The 22,644-nt window shown below is 47.8% G+C and overlaps 1 protein-coding gene across 6 annotated transcripts in view; it reads left to right on the top strand.

The window, feature by feature from the left end:
- The window catches only part of MICAL2 (microtubule associated monooxygenase, calponin and LIM domain containing 2), a gene marked incomplete at its 3' end in the record, with an annotated part of 136,153 nt that overhangs the window by 32,890 nt on the left and 80,619 nt on the right, over positions 1-22,644 (top strand). For all 6 annotated transcript variants that reach the window (XM_081154137.1, XM_081154140.1, XM_081154139.1 and 3 more), the window contains one exon: positions 16,231-16,571. In XM_081154137.1, coding sequence (XP_081010263.1) covers positions 16,308-16,571 — 264 coding nt within the window. In that variant the 5' untranslated portion in view covers positions 16,231-16,307. The remainder of the gene's footprint in view (positions 1-16,230; positions 16,572-22,644) is intronic.

Raw genomic sequence — 22,644 nt, forward strand, 5'->3', positions numbered from 1 at the left:
GTGAAAGATTAATTCAAGACAGGAAATGAAAGCCTCAGCAGTAGTGGCCTCTTGTGGGTTTGTCATTCAGATAAATATCACCTTTGTTGCTAAGCAGGCCTGGTTCTGAGACTCTCAAGCTAAGGGCATGCATTGCGTGCAGCCGGCACTGTCCCTTGCTCCGAGAGGGCTCTTCTGGTGAGAGGCTGGCCATCCTGTCACTGCGTTGATGACACATGAACCAGACGGGAGCAATTCACTTTTTCCAATGGGACTCTGTTTGGCTCAGCATTTCCTACTGAGCTCAAGGAAATATATCTTGAGCTCTTTCCACTGGGCAGGCACTGGGCTTACATATTTCACCTTGTTTGTTCCTCACAGTTGCCCTCTGAGAGGTGGGCATGGCTATTTATAGAATTGCAGAGAAAATCGAGGCAGATACAGGTTACATAATGTGTCTGTGTTCCCCAATATGCAGGGCATCTGACTCCAAAGCCTTTTCTTGTTCCACAGAGAAGGGAGGACTGGGGCTAAGTTGGCCGGGCAGTGATTGAGTCAGGGAACATTTATTATGGAACTTTCAAGTGCCAGGCCCTTGGCTTGGTTGTGGGGATACAAAGGTGGATAAGATCTAGTCCCTTTATTCCCAGGAGCCTGTGGCCATGGTGTCAGGACAGGTGTGTACAGGGTCACAGTCACTGTTCTAAGCATAGTCACAGAGAGACACAAGTGTTCAGGAAGCACTGGGAAGAGCGTGTCACACAGGAAACACTGCACCAAGCAGGTACTGTGGGACTTGGGTATTGAAGGATGAATAGGAGATTGCTAAGCAGAGAAGGAGGCAGAGGGTCTTCCAAGAGAAAGTTATGGTGGTGTGAAGAGGCTTGCTTCGGCATTTGGAAGTCAGGAGGAGTTATGTGCATGTTTTCTGCTCGGCAGAGGGTAGAAGGAGTGGAACATTTAGTTGAGAGAGAAGCTGGGGTAGGAGGAGGGGGTTTGGAACCTGCCTGTCAAAGTCCTTCTAAAAAGATACTTATGTGCGAGACCTTAGAAAGAAACATCAGTTGAGACGAGCAAAGATTCTCCAGATAGATTTCTCCAGGCCCCTAACGCACCTTTCCCCATAGGAATGTGGTGGGGCTCTTATCAGACATTTGTGTTCCGTTCCTACTTCGTGTGTCTCACGCACCAGTGGAAGTGTTTATTGATGCGGCTAAGGCATTGGAGTGGGACAGACCACACTGCCAGTTCATATTTAAAATGTCTCAGATTCCTCTTGCCAAATAAGCTGATAGCAAACACCCTTGTGAGTTCGTGTGCAGACTGTCTCTCCAGGGAGGGGTTTGCGTTCCAGACAGGGTCACACGACCATTCTGTGGGAGCTGGGCATGTGGGGTGAGAAGGCTACTTAAAAATAAAGACCAATGAGAAGATATGGCTGTTTTTAAGGGTAATACTTGCAAGGCAAAAGTATCGGGAAGTGGATTATTTGCCATGAGGGTTGAGCCAGAATCTTTAAAAATACCAGCTCTTGTGAGTGGGAGGAGTAATGGTGAAGGGAGAGAGCCCTTCAGGAACTCCTGTCTCTTTCCTCTTTGATGAACCCCTTGCTGAGGTCTGTCCCAGGAAACCAGTTTTGGAAACTGAGCTTTGAGTTGGACCTGTCCTTCATGAGAGGAGGCGAACAACGAACCAGAGAGGGACTTAAAGTCAGAGGCTTCTTGGTCTCGTATCACAGTCAGTCTCTTCTAGTCCGTGGGTTTCATTATGAGGAAAGAGAAAATTCTTTTGGGGACAGCTACTGCTTATTTTAGTGAATGTATTTTTTCAGAACATAAGCCCAACACCAAGAGGAGAGTCCAGCATCTTTATTCAGCCAACACAGATTTATTACACAGGGATGGATAGTGGGAGACTGTCTCCCTAACCTTTACGGAGAATTCACCAGCCCCGTCACACCTTGTACGGTCCTCTCCCCTGGGGCTGCTTTTTTTGGGGGTTTGGGTCCGTAAGGGGTATTTTGACCCACTGAATGGGGCAATGGTCAAGGCAGTCACCAGTCCTGGAGCACTTGTCCAAGCGTTTCTAAGCTCACAGGGTCATGGCCTTTGAGTGTTGCCTGGAGGGCTAGGCAGCCTTCTCCTAGACCCCTGCTGCCCTCCCTCACAGGCCCACACTGCCCTCAGCGCCAGCCTCGCGGCCATCACCAACCGGCTGATGCTACAGGACCGTCCAGCCCCAGGCTCGTACGCCTGGTCCTGGAATGTGAAGTGCAACCTGTCAAGCCAGCGATCTCCCCAGGAGTGAGCAGCAGTGGAGTGTATTTTTGGGACTGGTTCTCCCATGTCTTATCAGAGAGGCCTTGCTGTATTTACTGTCTGGAATCCTAATTGGCTTCATAGAGCTTTTGGGAAAATAGTTCCAGGAGACCTTAGTTCCTCTGGGCAATAAAGAAGTGGCTCAAACAGTCCCTCTCTCACTGCTGCTCAGCCCCCTGACCTGCCTCCAGATAGCAGTATATTCGACATGGGCAGAGATCCCGTTGGGCGGGCCCTGGTGAAGGGCAGGCAGCTTCCTCAGAGTGTCTTACCCGGGCAGTGTCTGGAGCTGAGAACCGTTACACTCTACTCCTTCAGCACGTTGCCTGGCACACGGAGATCAGCTTCTGTGGGATGAATAAATGAACAAGTAAATAACCAGCAAGCAAATCCTCCTGTTTTCCAGCAGAAGCAAAGCCAAAGTGAACAGGTGTCAGGCTGAGCTGCCTGCGTGCTGTCCAGGAAAGACCCCTGTGGTCCTCGGTGCAGAGGGAGTTACAGATCTCCCATCTTCTAGGCTGGGGCCTGAGGGGCAGGCCAGATCAGCTGAGATCCACATCCAGAAATTCTCCTCCTCAAGACTGAGTCCTGGTTTGGGGGCTTAAAATAAACACACAAAGAAACAACAATAGCATCAGCAAACTGCTGGGAATGTGGAACCAGTGAAAGCAGGGTAGAGCCCATTCTTCTGGCTTCCCTGGCTGGCCCTGCCCACCCCACCTGGCTGAAGGTCCCGTGCTTGGACATGTCTCCTGAGAACCTCCTGATGGGTGTTCTTGCTTTGCCACGCTGCTTCTCTGCACAGAAATAGCCCCAATATAATAGGGAATTTATATTGAAATCACAGATCCTGGTTTCCCAAGTATGTTGACACTTTGATAGTCTTTGAACGTGAGGCTTTTCTGACTCAAGCATGGCCCAGCTGCCCATGCAGGTGCACACACCTGCTCATAAAGGCCGACTGCAGTTTACAGGCCCTCGTGTAGGGGCTGGGATAAGGGGTGTGGCCGCCTGGACTGCTTGCTAGGTGGGTGGACAGAGATTCATGGAAGGAATGGATAAGCATCTCCCTTTCTGCCAGGGTCACCCCCACACAGAGGCCCACTGACTGCTGAGATCCAGGGAGGTATTATTTACATTGCTAATAACATTAATGACATCATAAACAACAAAGCCTGTATAATTTCATATCAGGAAATTAATCCTGAAATTAAAGGCCTATAATTCAAAGGATAAATTTGGAGGTCTTATAAGTAACCTCTGAAGGTGGTGCATGTAAGCTGTTCCATTCCTCCCGAAACAGGTTTTTACCAATAAACATTCATTCAACCAACCGGTACTAACTACCTACACCACACTACACCAGCACTGAAATTATAAAGACAAAAATCAGCAGACAACTTGTTCATGGACGAATTAGTCAAAAAGGGATGTAGTACAAAAAGTTGAATTATTTGTATCTTAAGTATTAATTGAGTACCAACTGCTCACCAGAACTGAGATGTGTACTCCAGGAGATAGAAAAGAAAAGACACTGGGCTTTTCCTTAAGTTTACGTATCAGTTGTCCAAACAAGGCTGATGCACAAAGAATAGGTTGGGCTCAAGGCTAAATGAAGTGCCAAATAGTCTGATCTTTGTCCTGTATGACACTCATGTTATAATATAACTTTTTGCCTTCCTACCAGACAGTAATTTCTCTGAAGCTAGGGAGACAGAGTTTGTTCACCTGGTACCTACAGTGCCATGCAGGGTCCTGGGTCCAATGTAGGTCCTCAGAAAAAGCAATGAATGGAATTGAATGTGGTTAGTAATTTCCAAACCTAGCTGTTCCACAGAATTCCCTGGAGAGTTAAAAACATTTTCCCCTTGGCCCTCAGGCTGCAGAAGTTCTGTTTGGGAGTGGGCCCGGGAAGCTGTCTTTTTGGGCACTTCCTGGTGAATCTGCTGTAGAGCCAGATTTGGTGACCTCTGGCATAGGTTCCAGGAGTTAGACAAGTGTATGGGGAGGAAGATCGGAAGGGATGGGGAAGCTTGGTACCTGAAAATGCTGGCTCACTCCTTAAGATCCAGCTCTGGGGCCACTTCCTCTGTGAGCTGCTCTCCAGGCTGTCAGTAATGCCATCTTCTGTCTCTGTGCCCACAGTCTTGGAACCCACCCCTACTGCAGTTCATACCAAAAACTATTAGTTTGACTATGATTCCTTGAATAGAGTGTGATGCTTATATGGGAGACAGCACATAGTAGGTCTTCAATTAGTAACTATGGGGCCTGACTTTGCTTCAGAGGATGGGTAAGATTTGAGTGGGGTTGGAGGATGAAGGCAGAGCCTGGATGTGGAGCACTGGGTGGGCAGCCCAAGGGCATCCTGAATATCTTGGAGAACTGAACCTATCAAGGAAATGGGGGCTGTGTGGGAGGCCCTGATGAGCCCAGTGAGGGAGTTGGACTTATGCTGTGGGATGTAGGGAGCCCTGAAGTTTTGTGAGCAGGGTGGAGGCGGTGCCCAAGAGATGGGAAGTGGAAGATGGGAAATGGAGACTAGTTAGGAGGCTCCTGTGGCAATTCTGGTGGTGGTTAGAGACAAAAGGCAGTCACCATTCAAGCTACCACATGGCCTGAACTTTGTGCTGTCCTTGGTTAGATTTTACCCACAAGCACAGTTATTGAGCATCCACCATTGCCAGAGACACAAGTGCCAGGTCCTGGGACATGCTTTCTGGCGTCAGAAAGCTCACAGTCTCGTGAGGCAGGCAGACCCCGCAAGCAGATCAATGCAGTCGTGTGGATGAAGCCATCATGAGTAGCTCCACAGAGCACAGTGTGGGAAAATGGGGTGATGGGAGGCCCGGGTGGGCAGGCGTCATTGCGCTTCATCCTCCCATAACCCAACAAGGTCAGAACTATTATTATCCCCATTTTATGGATGAGAAAACTGAGGTTCAAAGAGGTTAGCTAACTCATCCACGCCACATACCTAGTAAGCAGCAGGTCAGGTTTGTAGCCAGTCTGCCTGACTCCAGAGGCCAAACCAGGACCCCTGACACTCCGCAGCCTTTGATGTTTCAGCTCTAAAGCTGACTGGGATTTCACCAAGTGAGCAGAGTCTGGCTGAGCATTCTAGACAGAGGGACCAGCATAAGCAAAGGCATAGGGAAGGAGGCGTGAAAGAGTTGGGTTTATCAGGAAACTGCAGCTGGCTCAGTAAGTCTAGAGTAGGAGGGGTAAGTGAAGGGGGTAGAGGGCAGGCTGAGGAGCAGGGAAGGGGGGAATGCATCATGGTGGCTTTTGTTTGCTTTACTGAGATGTTTGGACTCCACCCTGAAGACTGCCAGGGAGCTGTTGAAGGATTTGAAACAGGAATGGAACCTGACCAAGTGTGCATTTTTGATATAAAGATCTCTCTAGCAGCAGCTTGAGAAGTAGGGTGGTGGATGGGAGGGAGGTGATCTGGAAGCAGGAAAGGCATTTATGAGACTGAGAGTTTCATAAATGGTGAAAGCAAGAAGGAAGGACAGGATGGGAGGTCGTGGATGAGGCTGCCTGAGGAGGCAGGTGGTGGCTGGCTGGCTCTCTGCGATGAGGGAAAGGGGCCAGAGAAAGTGACTCCGAGTGTTTGGCTCGAGAGTTGGGGTGCAGATGGGGCTGTTCTCTGAGGTTGGGGGTGTGGGGGAGGGACATGTGTGGGAGAAGGGTAAATTGACTTTGTGTGCGGTCTACGAGAGAGTCAAGGAAATACATAGCTGGCAGTTGACATAAGGGCAGCAGAGAAATACACATCGAGGGCTAGCGTGGGGGTGGTGGCCATCAGGACATAGATCGTGGCTGAACTATAGGAGTGTTTGATCAGAACCTTGAGACACAGCAAAAGAGCAGGGGCAGGAGAGAGACAAGTTTGCAAAGGCTGACAGCAAGCAGAGACCAGAGCAAGATAAGGTCCTATAAGTGATGACTGGATTTAGCAACAGGGAGAGTTGGTGGTGACCTTGGGCACGATGCCCGGGGTGGGCTACGTGTGTGAGTGGAAACGAGATTGTGGTGGACTGAAGGGTAAGTGGCAGTGAGAAAATGGACGTTGGCAGGCTACAGTGTGAAGAGAAGGAGGGGGAGTTCCATTTTGTTTTCTCCAGTAAAAGGAAATATGGCTCTAACTGGGACTGAATTTGTGCACATTTTAAAGAATGGCTTCACATTGGTAAATTCACAAATCAGAAAAACACAAAACTTTTGTCAGGCAATGATTCCCCCCCCCCCTTTTTTTAAAATCCTCCCCCGAGGATATGTTTATTGATTTTAGAGAGAGAGGAAGAGAGAAAGAGAGAGAGAGAGAGAAACATCAGTTGGTTGCCTCTCATACTCGCCCTGACCGGGGATCGAACCCATGACCTTTTGGTGTACGGAAAGATGCTCTAACCAGCTAAGCCATCCGGCCAGGCTCCCCTTCCCCACTTTTTCTTAATTTGAAAAATGTGTTCACTTGGCACAATTCTTCAAAGGGAGGGCAGCTTTTGGAAGACAGAGTCCACAAGGCACAGCTGGGCTGTGAGCTTCCCAGGTTCATTGCTCTGCAGCCACCCTGGCTCCTGGGTGCGGTGCTGGGTGCAGAGAGAGCAGGCGTTGTTGAGAAATCCTTTCCAAGTTCACTTTGCCATGACTTCTCTCCCTCCTCCCTAGCATCCTGCTCTATCTAGACAATTACTAGGGCTTAAGTCCCTGAGGCCTAATTTCAGCAAGTCAAGAGTTGTAGCGCCATCCTGACACAAAGGCTCACCTGGGGAGTGACTTTAAGCGCGTGCTGGGCAAAGACATGGTGAAAATAAGCTTTTAGCTGTCCCATGTCAGCATAAGGTAGGCTAAGAAGAGAATGAGCCACCCTCGCCATCTGTGTGAAAATGCACCAATGTCTGCCATGGTTGAGCCTGGGATATCTTGGGGTGGTGGGACCTGTCCCCAGGGCAGTGTTCCGGAATGACACTTAATGACACATCTGTGAGCCTGGCATGAGAGACGCCTTTATTTAATCCTCACAGGACTCTGTTGTTTATGACTTGCTCAGGGAGTGCTCAGTGACTCAGAAGTCCACGTTCTTTCCATCACAGCACATGGGCTTCCAGGGACTCAGCTGAGGACACGGGGAGTTACTGAGACCCAGGACAAATGCTCTAGCCTATTTGTCCTATTCTCCTATCTTATTCCAGCATCAAGTAGGGAAGGGATGTGCTTTTTTTAACATAGGGTATATGTGTATGTGTGAGGTGCTTAAGTAGAGCGGTGGACACATTTATTTCTGGGGGTCAAGCAACGTTCCCACGATCTCGATAGAGAAGGGAAGATAGAACAGGAGAGAACTGGCTGTTTGGGGTGTTAATCCCGTGTGGTCAACCTTCTTCTTGGAGGGAGCACTTTCTGACACAGGCCACAGTTGACATGCCACCATGCTGTGGTTCACCTACTGTGTTAGTTAATGTGATGTTTCCTGCCTGACAGATACTCTCGATAGTCAGTGACTCCACATACATTTAAGGGTATTTCTCAAGTATGTGAAGCTCAAATGTTCCTGGTCATAGAGGGTTTTCCTCCAAGTGGGCATCCAGGGGTCTGCTCCTTTGTCCTCGTGGCTTTGCCATCTTCAACGTGTGGCTTCAAAGCCTGCTGTGTCCTGGCAGAAGTGGAAAGAGCACAGAGGAGCCCCAGGGGTGATTCTTATACGCTGGTCCTAGAAGTGGTGTAGGTCACTTCTGCTCCCATTCCATTATCTGGGACCTGGGTGAACAGGATCACTCAGCTGCAAAGAAAGGCCCAGGTGGAAAGAGCAGTGTTAGGTGATCAGCTAGCCTGTCTCTCCACACCCACCAAGGCTTGAAAGTCACCTCTCAGCTGAGTGTTACTGGCTTATTTAGTAGCCACTGTCCTCATCTGATTCTGCATTGAGACCTCATTACTCCAGATGCTGGCATTTTGAGTCTGAGGAAAGAAAACTAGGGGAGTATCATGAATTAAAGGGTCTAGACTGGAGACCAAGTCCCTGATGTGGTGTACAAGGGAGCACTTGTGGACCTCCATCCACTTGGCGGGGGAGCAGTACGGGTTTGGTGGTTTAGGATGGGGCCTCTGAACTCTGGCTAGGGGGCTTCAAATAACACGTTCACCACTTCTGGCCATGCGACCTTGGGCAAGTTGCTAACTTTTCTAATTCTTTGAAAAATGGGGATAAAAATAGTATATAGCAATGCTGTGGTTTGTTACAATGATTAGCTTATTTGATACTTGTAAAGCTTTTAAACATTGCTCAAGACTTCATAGATGCTCATTAAATGTCAATGATGATTATGTTCCCCAGGATGGAGCACCCATTCATTCATTTAGCACATACTATGTACAGAGGGCCTTATGCTAGGAACTGGGAATAGGGAAAGTGAAAAATTAACTTCAACACAGAACTTACAATAGCGGTAAGTAGAGGATACTTTCCGTGTCTGTGAATTTGCTTATTCTGGGTACCTCCACCATTAGTTTGGAGATAGGCTGGCCTCCTGGAAATGTAAATTTCAAGTTCAGTTTTCCTCGGCACCCACTGTGCGATCAAGAGGATTTGGGACACATGCAGAATAGACTAAGTTTTTGTTGGTAGCATGGGCTCAGTGTGTGCTGAGATGGGTTAGTCACCCCCTGGCCCATAACCAGGTACACAGGTTTCTTTCCTGTGGTTCACTGGCAAAGGATCTTGGCATAAAGCTGAGATTGGGTCACAGATGTCGTCTTCCCCGTTCACCAGCATTGTTGCCTGGAAAGGGGCCTGCCACACTGGACTTGGGGGCCTGAGATCTGGAGAACAGAGCAGCTTCGGGGGCCTGGTCCTTGACCTGAGAGAATGTAAGCTAATTCATTAAGTTAGCACATGTCAGCCCTTCTTGCAGGATGGCCCTTTATTTTCTGGAGAAAAGTAGCACTGCTAGTGTTGTGGGGCCGCATGGGGCCGAGCATTGGTTAGGCCTGAGGAAAAGACAGAAGCCCACCTCCTATTGCCGAGACCCTCACTTTAGTCAGGGAGAGAAGGCCTGTGGACTTGGAATGTGTATATAGAAGGGATTATAAAAGTTATGCATGCTTCTGGTAGAAAATTTGGGAACTACAGGAAAGCATAAAGCTAAAAATAGAAATCATCTGAAATACCACTTTACATGCACAACCACTGCTCACTGTTTGGCTTGCTTGGTTCTCCTTAGATATTACTTAATGGAGCTGGAGCATGTTGAGAACCTGAAATTGTATCCTGCTTTTCACCCTGCATTATGGCATAAGCATTTCCCTATGGATCAAATGTCTTTATAAATGTCATTTTGAAAGGAGTGCCTAATACTCAATTGTTTGGTTGCTTCATAACTCATGAAACCACACCCTGTCATTGACATTTGTACTCTTGGAGCCTGAAAGAACTTCAGAGACTACAGGACTGAGTCCATTTAATTTAGCCAGAGGCTGCAGAACAGGCAGGCCCTGTTATTTCCATCTATATGGTTCATATTGATTGGTGACTAAGAGTGTGGATCTTGAAGTGAGATGGAACTGGGTTTGTTTCACAGCATCCCCACTTGCTAACTGTGGGATATTGAAGAGGTTACTAACTTCTGTAAATCTGTCTTTTCTTCTGTCAAACAAGGGTGGTTAAATGAGGTCATGGATATAAAGGGTCTGGGACAGGGTCTGGCATACTGTGAGCAGCTGAGCAGTGTGGCTGTCAGTGTCCTCATGAGGGCAGTGACAGAGGCAAGCTCAGTCTCCTTATGCCCAGACCAGAGTTCTGCCACCTCAAAGGCTTTGGTTCTCTTAGAAGTTTCTTGAAGAGAGGCCTAGAGGTACAAGTGGAAATGTGGAACACTGGCTAGAAATCCTTACGAAAAATGTTTAAAATATGTGTGTACATGCATGCATATATACACACATGCACACACATGCACACGAACACATACCTATATGCATGCATATATACACACACATGCACATGTATATGCATACATGCATGTGCACATGAATATATACACATGCATATACACAAATACAAATATACACACATGCATATATACACATGCATGCACATATACACATCCATATACACATATATATCTATACACATATGTGTATACACACATAATAGGAACCGCATATGGCAAACTCATACTTGCGTTAAAGAAAAGTGAGATGGGCAAGTTCTGGAATGACTTTTATCCCCAGTGCCTTCCTTACAGACTAAAAACAGAGGAGGTTGGGAGAAAGAAAATCTCCTCACACCACCTCACAGGTTTGTTATGAGGACCCCTTAGGATAACACAAGTGAAAGAGGCTGCCTGTCGTGGGCCTCTGATGATGTTGACCTTCTTCCTGGCACTGTGACCGGTCAGCATGCAGGTCTCTGCCTCATTGCAGAGGGTAAAGGTGGGGATCATCTCGGGATCTGTTACTGTGAGTGATTCCATGAGGAAATGGGCGAAGTTCAGGGAGTGAGAATATAGGAGGTCTCTTTAAGCTAGACCAGTGGAGTCAACTCACTATTGAGAAAGAGTGAGGAGAGGGCAGAGTCAGTGGAGGAGCAGCATAGAAGGCCAGGGCCTACAGTGGACCTGGAGCCTTTTTCCTGAATTCCCTACCCTGGGGCAGTATAGACAGAGGGCAGTGTGTAGGCCCTTGCTGCAGACTGGAAACCTGTTTGCATTTCATAGTTCATCTCTTGGATGTTTTCATCAGCCCTCCTAGGGGGGGCTCCAAATGGCATGTGTAAGAAGACTCTGCACATCTGCATTCAACCTGCATGGAAGGGCTTTGACTTCCTGTGAGGGATCTTGAGGGCTAAAACCAGGCACAGAGAGGAGCTGTTAGAGAGACAGATGGGTCTCTCTGAGGCTCTCTTCCAGTCAGAGGGGCAAGGGTGGAGCAGGCTGCCCCAGGAGGCAGTGTGCTCTCCATTTGGGTAGGTGACTAGGGGAAGGCTGGGGAGCCTGGCTGGAAGGAGATTACAAGGAGGACAAGGGGGCCCTTTCAGTCCCTTCCCAACCCTGGGAGTTACCCCTTTTGGTTCAGGTTTGTTGCCATTTGCCCTCGTAGATGGAAAGCTAGGCCTTCCTGGGCCAGCTGAGAAGATGATGTCTGCAGGTATCACCTGCAAACCAGGTGTTCTGCCCATGCTGGGCTCTGCAGAGATGCAGCATGTGTGGGAGGTATGTGTGGGAGGCGTTTCCCACTGCCAAAGCTCTGACTAGCTCCTGCCTTATCTCAGGGGTTGGATGCAGGTAGCCATGACCGAAGGTCTTCTGTGTTCAAGGCCCAAAGCTGGAGCTTCTAGTCCTTCTAGCCACTCTGTGAGTGCATGGGGGGGGGGGGGGGCTCATTTCATTGCTGTGAAAACTGGCCCTCCCAGTGGCCTCTTGGTGAGATAACCTGGGAGATGGTAAGTTGGAATGGGGAGCTTGGTAGTATCAGTAGGAAGAGGGTTTGTTCTTAAGGTTGTATTTACCTTGAAACATATCTTATCTGTAAGTCTTGAGGGTGGGGTTCAGGGTTGAGTTTTCTCCTGAGCCAAATTGCTGCTTTGTGGGAAGGTTCTGCCCAGTGTCCCTCCAGCCCTCCTGAAGTTTCTATAGGACTCTGCCATTTATCCACCACCTGGTGACACCTCTTGATGCCATTTGACAGGTGATGAGGCCCAGGGAAGGCAGAAGGTGTGACAGTCCTAAATGTAAGTGCACTGGCAACTCTTGGGCCAGGAGGCTCCTTCTCTAATTTGAGAGGAACTCAGGGATTCTACATAAACCTTGAACTTGTCTCCCAGATGCCATGGGCCAAGCCCATTAAAAGTGTATCTCCGGCAATTTGAGGTCCCAAGTTTTAGTCTGTAGCAGCCAGAGGCAAGGAAACGAAGTTGCTTTGTGACTCATGAAGTCACATAGTCAGAACCACAAATAAGGGACTTCAGTTGGCAAAAACCAAATTGCTTCAAGGCTATTCTTGGAAACTAAAGCATCACATCTTGTTTCTTCCCAGAAAATGCAAAAAGCTTTCATATTTTTGGGTCACTGGTTTTATTTATATTGCACATCAAACTCCAAAAAGGCAACAGTTGGGTGGTGGTTGACAAGGAAGACTTTAACAAGAGCATTTACCCAAGATCCTCTGATTTAACTCATCCTTGACCTTCTCCTTTTGGGGAAGGAGGGGGGAGATGTACCAAAAATATTACTCTCCAGTTTCTGGAAGAAAAGGCTTGAAGCTCAGACACAGACTCACAGAGTCCTTCTAAGTCAGCCTTCCTGTTTCATTAATAAAACCACCTTGCACCATGAATGTTTTCAGTTCATTACCCAAACTTCCTCATTTGAGGTTCCCCACTGTACATATGGGGAACTTAAAACTCAGAAGTGAAGTGAAGAGTCCAAGGAGACACAGGAGGTAGATTTGAACTGAATTGAAAGCCCGCAGCCTCTAGTTGTAAAGTACCTAATTCCTCGGCCTGGGGAGCCGAGTGGTTATCATTTGTGTTCCTTTTTCTCTTTTGTTCGGTTTGCTAGGGTTTGGGCCATGTGAGGAGTAGTAATGAGAGCTGGTTATCAAGCAGCCACCAGGTGCTGAATGCATCACCTACATGGTCTAATTTAATCCTTGCAACCCTATGAGTGAGTATTATTATCCCCACTTTACAGATGAGAACACAGGCTGAGACAGATTAGATAGCTTGCCTCGGGTCACACAGCAAGCACCTGTGAGCAGCTCCACACCCAGGTTTGCCCAACTCTAAATATCCTGGTGATCTTCTGTGAGAAACCTACCCCACACGGCTAGTAGTCATTTTTAAGGTCTTGGACTTAAATTGGAAAGCTGATTTTAAAGGTTGAGGCTGTACCCTTTCGATCCAGGGAGGCAGGTCTGAGCCTGGTACGGGCTGTGGGGTACAGTCCAAGGTGGCGCTTATCTTCTGTCCGGCCGGCTCCCTCCACCTCCCTTATCTCACTCTAGATAAGAGCCGGTTCCTGGAGCTCCCACGCCCACCCATGCCCGCAGCACCACCTTTGGCTCCTTCTACTGGAGGCCTAAGATGAAGCTGTTCATTATTCTTTGGGGGGAGGAGAGGAGGCAGCTGGGCTGGGAGGAGACAGGTCCTTCCAGTTTGTAAATGATTCTCTGGCAGTCAGGTCGGGCTTGATACCTCTCAACACATCACCATTTCAGATGAGGAGGAGCTGGCAACTTGGAGAACTGATTTACAGAACGATTTTTCAAACTGGTGCGTTCCCCAGATACAAGCCCGCTCCATCTAATGGGTGCAGCCCATATTTCCACGTCTACGGAGTGCCTCCCAGAGCCAGGCTTTGCTGTCACATTGTGTCTTGCCTTTCACAGGAGCCCTGCAAGGTGCAGATTGTCACCTGTCTCTTACAAAAGAAGGAACCGAGGCTCAGAACTGCTGTGGCTTGTGTGAGGCCACGTGGGCAAGCTGAGCTTTAGATTAGGGCTCCAGTACCCCCAGAGCCTGGGCTTTTCTCTGCACCACCTGCCCATCTTCAGAAAGGACTGCAGGATACCAGTCGAATCCGGGTCCTCTGTATTTGCCGATCAGAGACTGCATCCTTTGTTCAATGCTGCGCAGAGAAGTGGTTCCAAAGATAAAGACTGAGGATATTAATACTCTCTGGAAAGCAAACGAGTCCTGCTCTCTGTTTATGCTCTCTGGGTGGCAAGTGTTGGATGGGAGAAAGTTGAAACACAGTAGGAGGCAGTGTTTATGTGAGTGATGCCAAAGTGAGCATCGCAGACAATAAAGTAGCTGGGAGAGCATCTGTGAGGGACTCCATGTCTCACCAGTGCCAGGCAAGCTCAGAGCGAGCTTTGCAAGTTGGTTGAATTGTTGAGCTGCAGGGACCAGAGCAGCCAGGTACGTTCTCATGGAGGACAGAGGTCTGGCTGAGGAGTGGAACTTGGCTAGGCCTGGATCAGGGAATGTGCTGGTCTGCCTTCTGCTGAGCATAGCGCAGATGTGTTGAGAGCTCTTGTGGGAAAGAAGGAAGAGAGGGTGGGGTCCTACTCTGCTGCTGGTGCCCCCTCACCCATCAGTATCTGGGTGTCCAGTGTCTGGAGAGCATGTCTGTCCCCAGCAGGCTGCTCCTTACAGGTGGTGCTCAGCCAGGCTGTTGTACAAGATTCATGGGTGAACTTTTCCCCTTACTCTCCCTGACACTTTCCTCATTGTTGCCTGGACAGCCCCTTAGCTGCCCCCTTCTCCAGTCCACCCTCTGCCTGCCCATCTTCCCAAAGACCTGTCTCAGCTGTTGCTTCGTCTCCTGCACCCTAGGGCCCACTGGAGAAGCCAGCCCCTTCCATGATCTTTCCTGGGCGTCCCCACCACACCTTGTCCCGAGCCCTGAACTCCCAGCTCATTGAACTTACTGTCATTCACAGTGGTACTGGCTCTGTCCAGACTCACACCTTTGTGTGTTGTTTCCATGGACTGAAACAACCATTCCCCAATTTTCTAGTGAAATCTACCCCTCTCCTAAAATTGTAGCATTTTGGCATTTCCCTCTCAGGGCTCCTCTGGCTCTGTTGGCCACCTCCTGCGCTAGGCTTGTAAGCATTGTGTTCATATTGTACAAGGGCTTCCCCACCGTCTTGTAATCAACTCTTCATGGCCTGTCTCCCTCGCTAGGGGCCCTCTCTGTATCCCCAGCTCCTAGGGTGATGCGTGGCTCTTGCTGAGACTCTAGGAACTGTTGCTGAATGAATGAGTGAGGGACTAAGGAAGGCGATAAACCTTGGTCTCTCTCTGCTTTTAGTGTTATAAAGCCAGCCCGCAATCTGAATGCATCCATATAGCGTTCCCATCTGGAGAGGGAAGCCGCCCAGCCTGAGGGCCTTGTTGCTGTGTTTGCTGACCTCTTCCTGCCAGGCCTCTGTCTCGGGGAGCTCAGTGTGCCGTATCCTCTCATTTACAGACCCCCTCAAGCCCTCGGGACCACTGGGCCAGCCCCAGCTCCTCCATGCTTGTCTTCTTGCACTAGCTTTGAATTCTGGAAAAATAGCCAGTGCTTTGGAAAATCAGCTCTAATTTATTTTTGTTCCTTTGAAACTTAAATGACTTTCCCAAGAAATGCCTGAGGTTAGAGTGGTACAGGGAGAAAGGACTATGGCCAAAACCCAGGCGAGCTATTTTTGTGATGTGAATGAACACCCATCGCATTTTCCCTTCTATCAGCCTAAGCACTTGTTCCAAAGAGCTCACAGCTTGGGCTTACAAAGCACGGGCTCCTCTCGTGCACCAGGAGGAGACCCACATGTCTCTCTGTCCTTCTCTGGTGGAGGTCAATGCTGTGATTCCAGCAGATACCAGGAACAGAGAGAAGTTTTGAGAAGTTGCTGTTGTCTGTATAGGGGGAAGACCTGCACTCTGGTAACCAACAAAAAAACCCCCTTATAGATTGATGTCTAATGATGGGTGAGAAGGTCATAGAACCTGGGGAGGCCTGTGCTTGGAATTTTTTGGCCTGTGTACTAATATCATGTGGCTAGGTTACATCGTATTAGTCAACCAATTTGCAGCAAGAATTGTAGGTTTTTAATGGTGGTAAATTTAGGCTGCTTTTCTCTTTTACTAGTTACTGTTTGTAGAACCATCTGGCACACAGCAAAATTGACCAGGTAATGTTGACATCAGCCCGCTATAGCTTTGAGCTATGTGTGGTTCTTGTCAGCCAGTGAGAGGAGCAGGGAGAAAGATATTGCCAGCGAGGCCGCATTGCTAGGTTAGACCGTGTGACTGTACATTTTCTATAGATTATTTATGTTTAGTAGTAAGTACTATGTTTAGTATCTTAAAGTAATTTTATTTGATCTCCCAGCACTCATCCTGCCCACCCTTGGAGCTCACCTCTGCCTCCGCCTACCTTTGCAGGTGTGACGTTTCTCCGGGTACTTCATGGTGTCCTCCTTCATCTTCTCCACGCCACCACTCCACACGGCTCCTGAAACATGGGGGAAAATGAAGACGAAAAGCAGGCCCAGGCTGGGCAGGTTTTTGAGAACTTTGTCCAGGCTTCCACATGCAAGGGCACCCTCCAGGCCTTCAACATCCTCACTCGACACCTGGACCTAGACCCTCTGGACCACAGAAACTTTTATTCCAAGCTCAAGTCCAGAGTCACCACCTGGAAGGCCAAAGCCCTGTGGTACAAATTGGACAAGCGAGGATCCCACAAGGAGTATAAGCGAGGGAAGTCGTGCATGAACACCAAGGTAAGGGAACCCGTGTGCGGACATCTTACCCTTGTGGGGCATGTGGGCTGACTTGCTGAGAGGGTAGGAGGCTGTTGCCCTTTGGACATTCTAAGGTTTTCACCAGGTGTGGGTGTGTTTTACTGCCTTGTTCAGTTGAAGATTTTCTTTGTCCACATGTACATGCACAGCTTATCCTGGTTTGGGAGTTTCCATCTTATTGTGGTGGCTCTAACAACTCTTCTTGTGTCCTCTCCAAGGCGGAGAAAATAAAGGCATGCTTGACATTATCCTACTTCTATTACTACTGCTACTACTTCTGATAGTAACTACTGTTTATTGAGCAACTTCTGTGTTCTGGGCACTTTATGTACATGGTTTCATTGCGCGCCCACAGTAATCCATTGGGCCATTTTAGAGATATGGAAACTGAAAAGTCAATGATCTTGCCCCAGGTCACACAATTAGAAGGCAACCTTGGCCAGATTCTGGAGCCTAAGCCCTAAATTCCGTGGAGAGGCATAATTAGGGAGTTGTGTTCCCCTGGGAGCAAACATTTTAGAAAGATGCGCTGACTTTAACTGGCTAGGAAATATGTCTTTGGTCGTTACTGCCTTTTCCTCCCCCTCTCTCATCTTCCTCAACGTTCCCATTCTCTACCTCTCCACCTCCTGCCCCAGGATGCATTTCTCTGTCCAGGATCATGCTTGTGGCTAACCCTCCACAAGCTGATTGCTTCCCCTTTGTTTGGCCATAGACAGCATCTGCGAATGTGGGGCTGACCCGCACATCCCACCTCAGATAGCTCTGCAGTGCCCATTGCTGCATGGATAGCCAGGAGTCAAGATTTCCTGGCTGGGCCTTGGGGGCTGTCCACCCTGGGCACTGGTCCAGATTGGATGTTTAGGTTAAAAGTGAGCATGCTGTATTTAGACCTCACAGGAGATAGTTCAGTCAGAGCCCTTGGAATTCTAGTCAGTGCCAATCCCAGACAAGAGGATTGAACTCTCCATGGCGATCAGGACTGTTGTGTGTTTGTTTTGGTGATGAGGAGCCTTTGAGTCCACCGTGGGATACGGCTGCTTTCCCTTGCCCCCGGGGAGACAGCTGCCAAGCTCCTCTGAGGCTGGGATGCACAGCTGTATGGGGCATGGGAAGAACATTGCATCAGAGTGAAACAGACCCATCACTTCAGCTCAGAGTACTCTAGCCATCCGGGCAGTGCCTGCCCATAACCTGCCAGGCTTCAGCCCTACAGAGAGGAGATGAAAGTGTTAAAGAAAGAGAAGGGGAGAAAGGAGTGGGGCCAATGTCTTAGATGCCAGCCCCGCCCAGCACCTCCCTTCCTAGTTGTTGTAACTTCATCGTTCATAGTTCACTGGGCAAGTTCTTCAGACACAGAGGTCAGGGAAGCTTTTAACCTTAGAAGCATTACCATTCTCAGTAATTGCACATGGTGGCTTTCTTTTAAACAGGTGCTATAGCCCTAGCCAGGTGGCTCAGTTCCTTGGAGGATCGTCCCATACACCAAAAGATTGTGGGTTTGTTTCCCTGTCAGGACACATACTTAGGTTGCTGGTTCGATTCCCGGTCAGGCAATCAATTGATGTTTCTCTTTCCCTCCCTCCCTCTCTCTAAAAATCAATAAAAACATATCCTCTGGTGAAGGTAAAAAGGAAAAAGGTGTTATAGAAATCAGGTGGCTAGACTGCAATGTTTTCTCAGGGAATGTTTTCAGAGGCCTTAGTTTATTAGGAAATGCATTGCCCCGTCTAGCTGTTGGGGGAACTCTGTTGGCGATCTGAAGACAGACTTTCAAGGGGAGTCAGCCAGCAGAGGGATGGAACGCAGGGTCTGACCACCATGTAAGAGTCCTTCTTTCAAAAATCACTAGCCGGTTGCCTAGCCTGTCTGGCCAGCCCCTATTTTACAAGCTGTGATGGTTTGAAATAGAAGAGTCCTCACATCCTGTGGTTGGCAGGTCACCATTGGTGCCTGGGACACAAAGGGGAAGAACTAACATCTTCAGCGAGTGATGCTGAGTAAGAGGGATTCTTGCCCAGGAATTTTTACACCTTTCTTAAGAGGAGGAACAAAGACATTTGAAATGTGTGATAGCCTATCTCATAAAAACTACCTGAAGAGTAGGAAATACATTTGAAAGTGCACTCTAACTACAGTTGTGACTGTGTGAGGCACTTTAGCTGCACATTTCAGAAACCCAACTCACACTACTTTAAAGAAAATGGGAAAATCAGTGATTGGTGTAGACAGGAAGGTACAGACACTCGAAGTCTCTCCTGTTCCCTCTCCTTCCACCTAGCTCTTGGATGTTTGCTTTGCTTTGGCTCCATTCCTCCATCCTGCAAACAGTTTTTCATGTTGGTAGACTCTAGTTCATATGTTTATAGTGTTATGACACAAAAGGCTAGAATCTTTCTCTTCCTGCTCAATATTGAAAAAAATCTCAGGGAAGGACCCCTGTAGGCTCACCTCTGGGCAGTTATTGTGGCCAAGGCCAGGGGAGCTGGCTACTGTCCTTGGAAGCCCTTTCAAAGATCACATGATTGACGTGAGGGAGGAGCAGGTCCCCAAGGACATGAGGTGAGAGATGGATAAACAACAGGTGTCCTCTCCAGTGAGTCCTTATTTGCAACCCGGTTATGATAGAGATCCTTTCCATACTGGATTCATGTGAATAGTTAGTGCTCAGTTCTGTGAGCATGACACTTATACCCCTTGCTGTGAGTCAAGCAAAATACAGAACACAGTCCTCCTGCTCTTCCAACATGAACAGATCCAGTCTTGCTCGCACCCCTCATTTAGGTATCCTTTGGTGTAGTCATTTACACTGAGCATTAGCCAAACAAGAAATGCTGGGCATTAGCATGCATGTGGCTGATCATGGGACACAGGTGTGTCAGGTCCCAGGCATATAGCCAAGCTCCTGATTACCCACAGGTAGAGTGGGAATGAATGAAATTCAGCCAGAACTCCCACGTTGTGCTGATGTGGACACAGTTCAGCGCCATCTGGAGTGGATCTGGGCTTCAGCATTTCATAAGCATTTATTGTCCCCTGCTATGTGCTAAGAACTATGCTGCTCCCTTCATTCCAGCAGAAAGTGTGTGTGTGTGTGTGTGTGTGTGTGCGCGCGCGCGTGTGTGTTGGTGGTGATGGTCGGGGAGATGGTGACCAGGATATGTTTGGAGAAGAAGGTCTCTGGCACAGGGGACAGGGGACAGGGAGAAGGACCTGCAAGGTCACTAAAGCAGTGGCTTAGATGCCGGTTGCATAATCTAACTTGGGATCATTGTGTATTATTGATTGTTATTTATGAGGGTTTTGCCAGTCACTTAATAATTCTTTCCCTGGGTGTGATCTGTTTGGATATGAACCTTGGAATGAACTAAGGATCAGGCCAAATTCACTCTTTCAGGACTGCTATTGGTTCTGTATTAGGATAGTACCTGGATCAAAGGCCACATCCAATTATGTAATGTTCCTGGGGAAAACAACCCAGAAGAAAATGCAATAATTTAGTATGGGGATTACCATCACCACAAAATCATGGTGTCTGGGCATTTATTTTATATGTACCTTTAATGCTAGAAGGAACTTGAGAGAATGCTGAGTACAGTCTCTGCGTTTGACAGGTAACAAACAGGGCCCAGCAAGCTAAAGCTATCTGTCTGAAGCTGGTGAGTTGCACTGATAGGTCTTGGGCTCCCTGTATTGGTTTGCTCATTTATTTTTTTGTTCATTTATTTATTATATATTTCCCTTGCCCTACACATTAGTAAGTGTTTGACAGGGGAGATGGTGTGAAAGATTAATAAGAAGTAGTTCTTACTTGAACTTTCTATGGAGGAGACAGAAATGTCATTATGTCTGTGTTTATTCACGTGATCATTTTTGAGGTGAATAATTACTGAGCAGCTACTATGTGCCAGGCACTTGTCTAGGCACCCATCAGCCACTTCATATCTCTGTGGCCCTGGGCAACTTATTTAAATCTGATCCTCAGTCGCATTCTCTGTAGAATGAGGTACTTTCTTCATGGAGTGACTGTGAAAATTAAAGAAGGTTATTTTTGTAAAGTGTTTAGAATGTTGCCTAGTGCACAAGTGATCAGTAAATGCTCAGGCATTATTACCATTAATATCCTAAGTGCTGTGAGAGAGGTGTATACACTGTTCTTCAGGAGTATGTGTGACTGGGGTAGTCTGGAAATGCTTCCTGGAAGAGGAGGTATGATTTGGGGCTTGACAGATGAGTAGGAGTTTGCCTTGCATTGCTGAGGGAAGAGCTAGAGGGAACACCAAGCAGAGAGATACAATCCAGGCAGAGTGTGCTGCTCAAGAAATGGGAGTGAAGGTGCATGTGGGGAGAGGTGAGAGGGTGAGAGCCAGAGAGAGCAGAATGGGTGGATGGCAGGAGGAGACCAGAGAGAAAGGCCTCCTGGGGCCAGGTTGTGAAAACATGGTCCTACAGTCAAGCAGAGGATGTGGAGAACCATTGAAGATGAGCCCCGATTCCCAATCCAGGGTTCTTTCACCATCCTTCCTGGGGTGGCTCATTAATTACAAGTAGCCAATTCAGGACAGAAGGTATTTGTACATCATTGCCATAAAAATATGTGTGCAGGAAATGAGTCATGGACTCTTTTGTCACCAGCAGAAATGGGGCTAGCCTGTATAATGGAGACTCATTAACTTGTGGAAAGTAAATGCCTGTATTTTGTGAGCATCCAGCAGGGTCACCCCACACCTTTTGCTTCTGAACCTGACCCTTGCCCATTTTTGCCTCTCCAGTCCTCAGTGGGAGGTAGCCCAGACTGTGATTCATGCAGCCCAACTCATTATGTGGTTCCTGAGCTACAGAGGGAGGTAGGGAGCCAGGGTGGGAGATTGGGAGGGGTGAAACTGGGAGAGGAAGGCTGCTATCTCCCGGCCTAGATAAGCCTATCTGACATTCCAGACCTCTGAAATCACCCACCACGGCCCCCAAAGCCAGGCTCTGATGAACCCACTGGGCCATATCAAGTATCACTTTGCCTAATATGGACACTTGCAAATAGAGCAGAGGATGGTCTCCAGGGTGTGAAATTCTGTTCCAGTTGAACAAAAAGCTTAGATGAACTCTGCATTTGTCCGATTACCTGACAATGGACTCCTGGCACTGCTTCACTAGACATGGTCAAGCCTAGATTAGCAATCAGGTTGTGCTAATGATTGCACTTGTCACCACAACTCCACACGGAGTATGTGGGTTTGCATGAACGTGTGCATTGGATATTATATTTGAGCTTGAGTAAATTCCATTCTCAGCAACATTAAACTGAATTGAAAAAACTCTTTTTTGGCTGTCTTCATAGGAAGTGGTTAATCTGGGTTCACTGTGGTTTATTTTATTAATACATTTGTAAATAAAGACTTCTTTGTCTTTTTACGAAAAAAAAAAATAGTTTTCTTTAATTAAGGAAGAAATACATGCTAATGATAGAAAAATAAATCAAGACAAAATATATTGTGAAAAGAAATGTCTTTCCCCAGGCCCCCAGGTGCTCCCCTAGAGGCAACTACTGTGCCATGTTCGGTGTGCCTTTCCTGCAAGTCTCTACATGTGCATGGGTGCGTGTGTCTGTGTGTGCATCACCCCTTATTTTTAATGGATATTTTACACATATTTGTTGTGTATCTTGCTTTTTGTTCTCAGAAATATATGTTAGAGAGTGTTTTATATCAGTACATGGGGAACTAATCCTTTTATTATTTTCATGACTTTTTATGGTTTCCCATTTTATGGCTAGGTCACAACCTGTTTAACTGCTTAGGTTGTTTCCAGTCTATAGCCGTTTTAAACAGAGCTGCGGTATACTTCCTCACACATGCTTTGCATGGACATGAAACCATAGCTATAATATAGATTGTGAGAATTTTGGAGTCAAAGGTATGTGCATGGCATTGAGAGTATCATAGGCACGGTTAGATTTGGCCCCCAGAGGTTCTTCCTGTGGACACTCCCACCATAGTGCCATGGAACACTAAGAGTCCTTCTTTAAAAGGGAGCTGCCATGGCGGGATGTTGGCTA

Source organism: Miniopterus schreibersii (genome assembly GCF_964146895.1).
Source record: "Miniopterus schreibersii genome assembly, chromosome: 12".
Classification (NCBI taxonomy): Eukaryota; Metazoa; Chordata; class Mammalia; order Chiroptera; family Miniopteridae; genus Miniopterus; species Miniopterus schreibersii.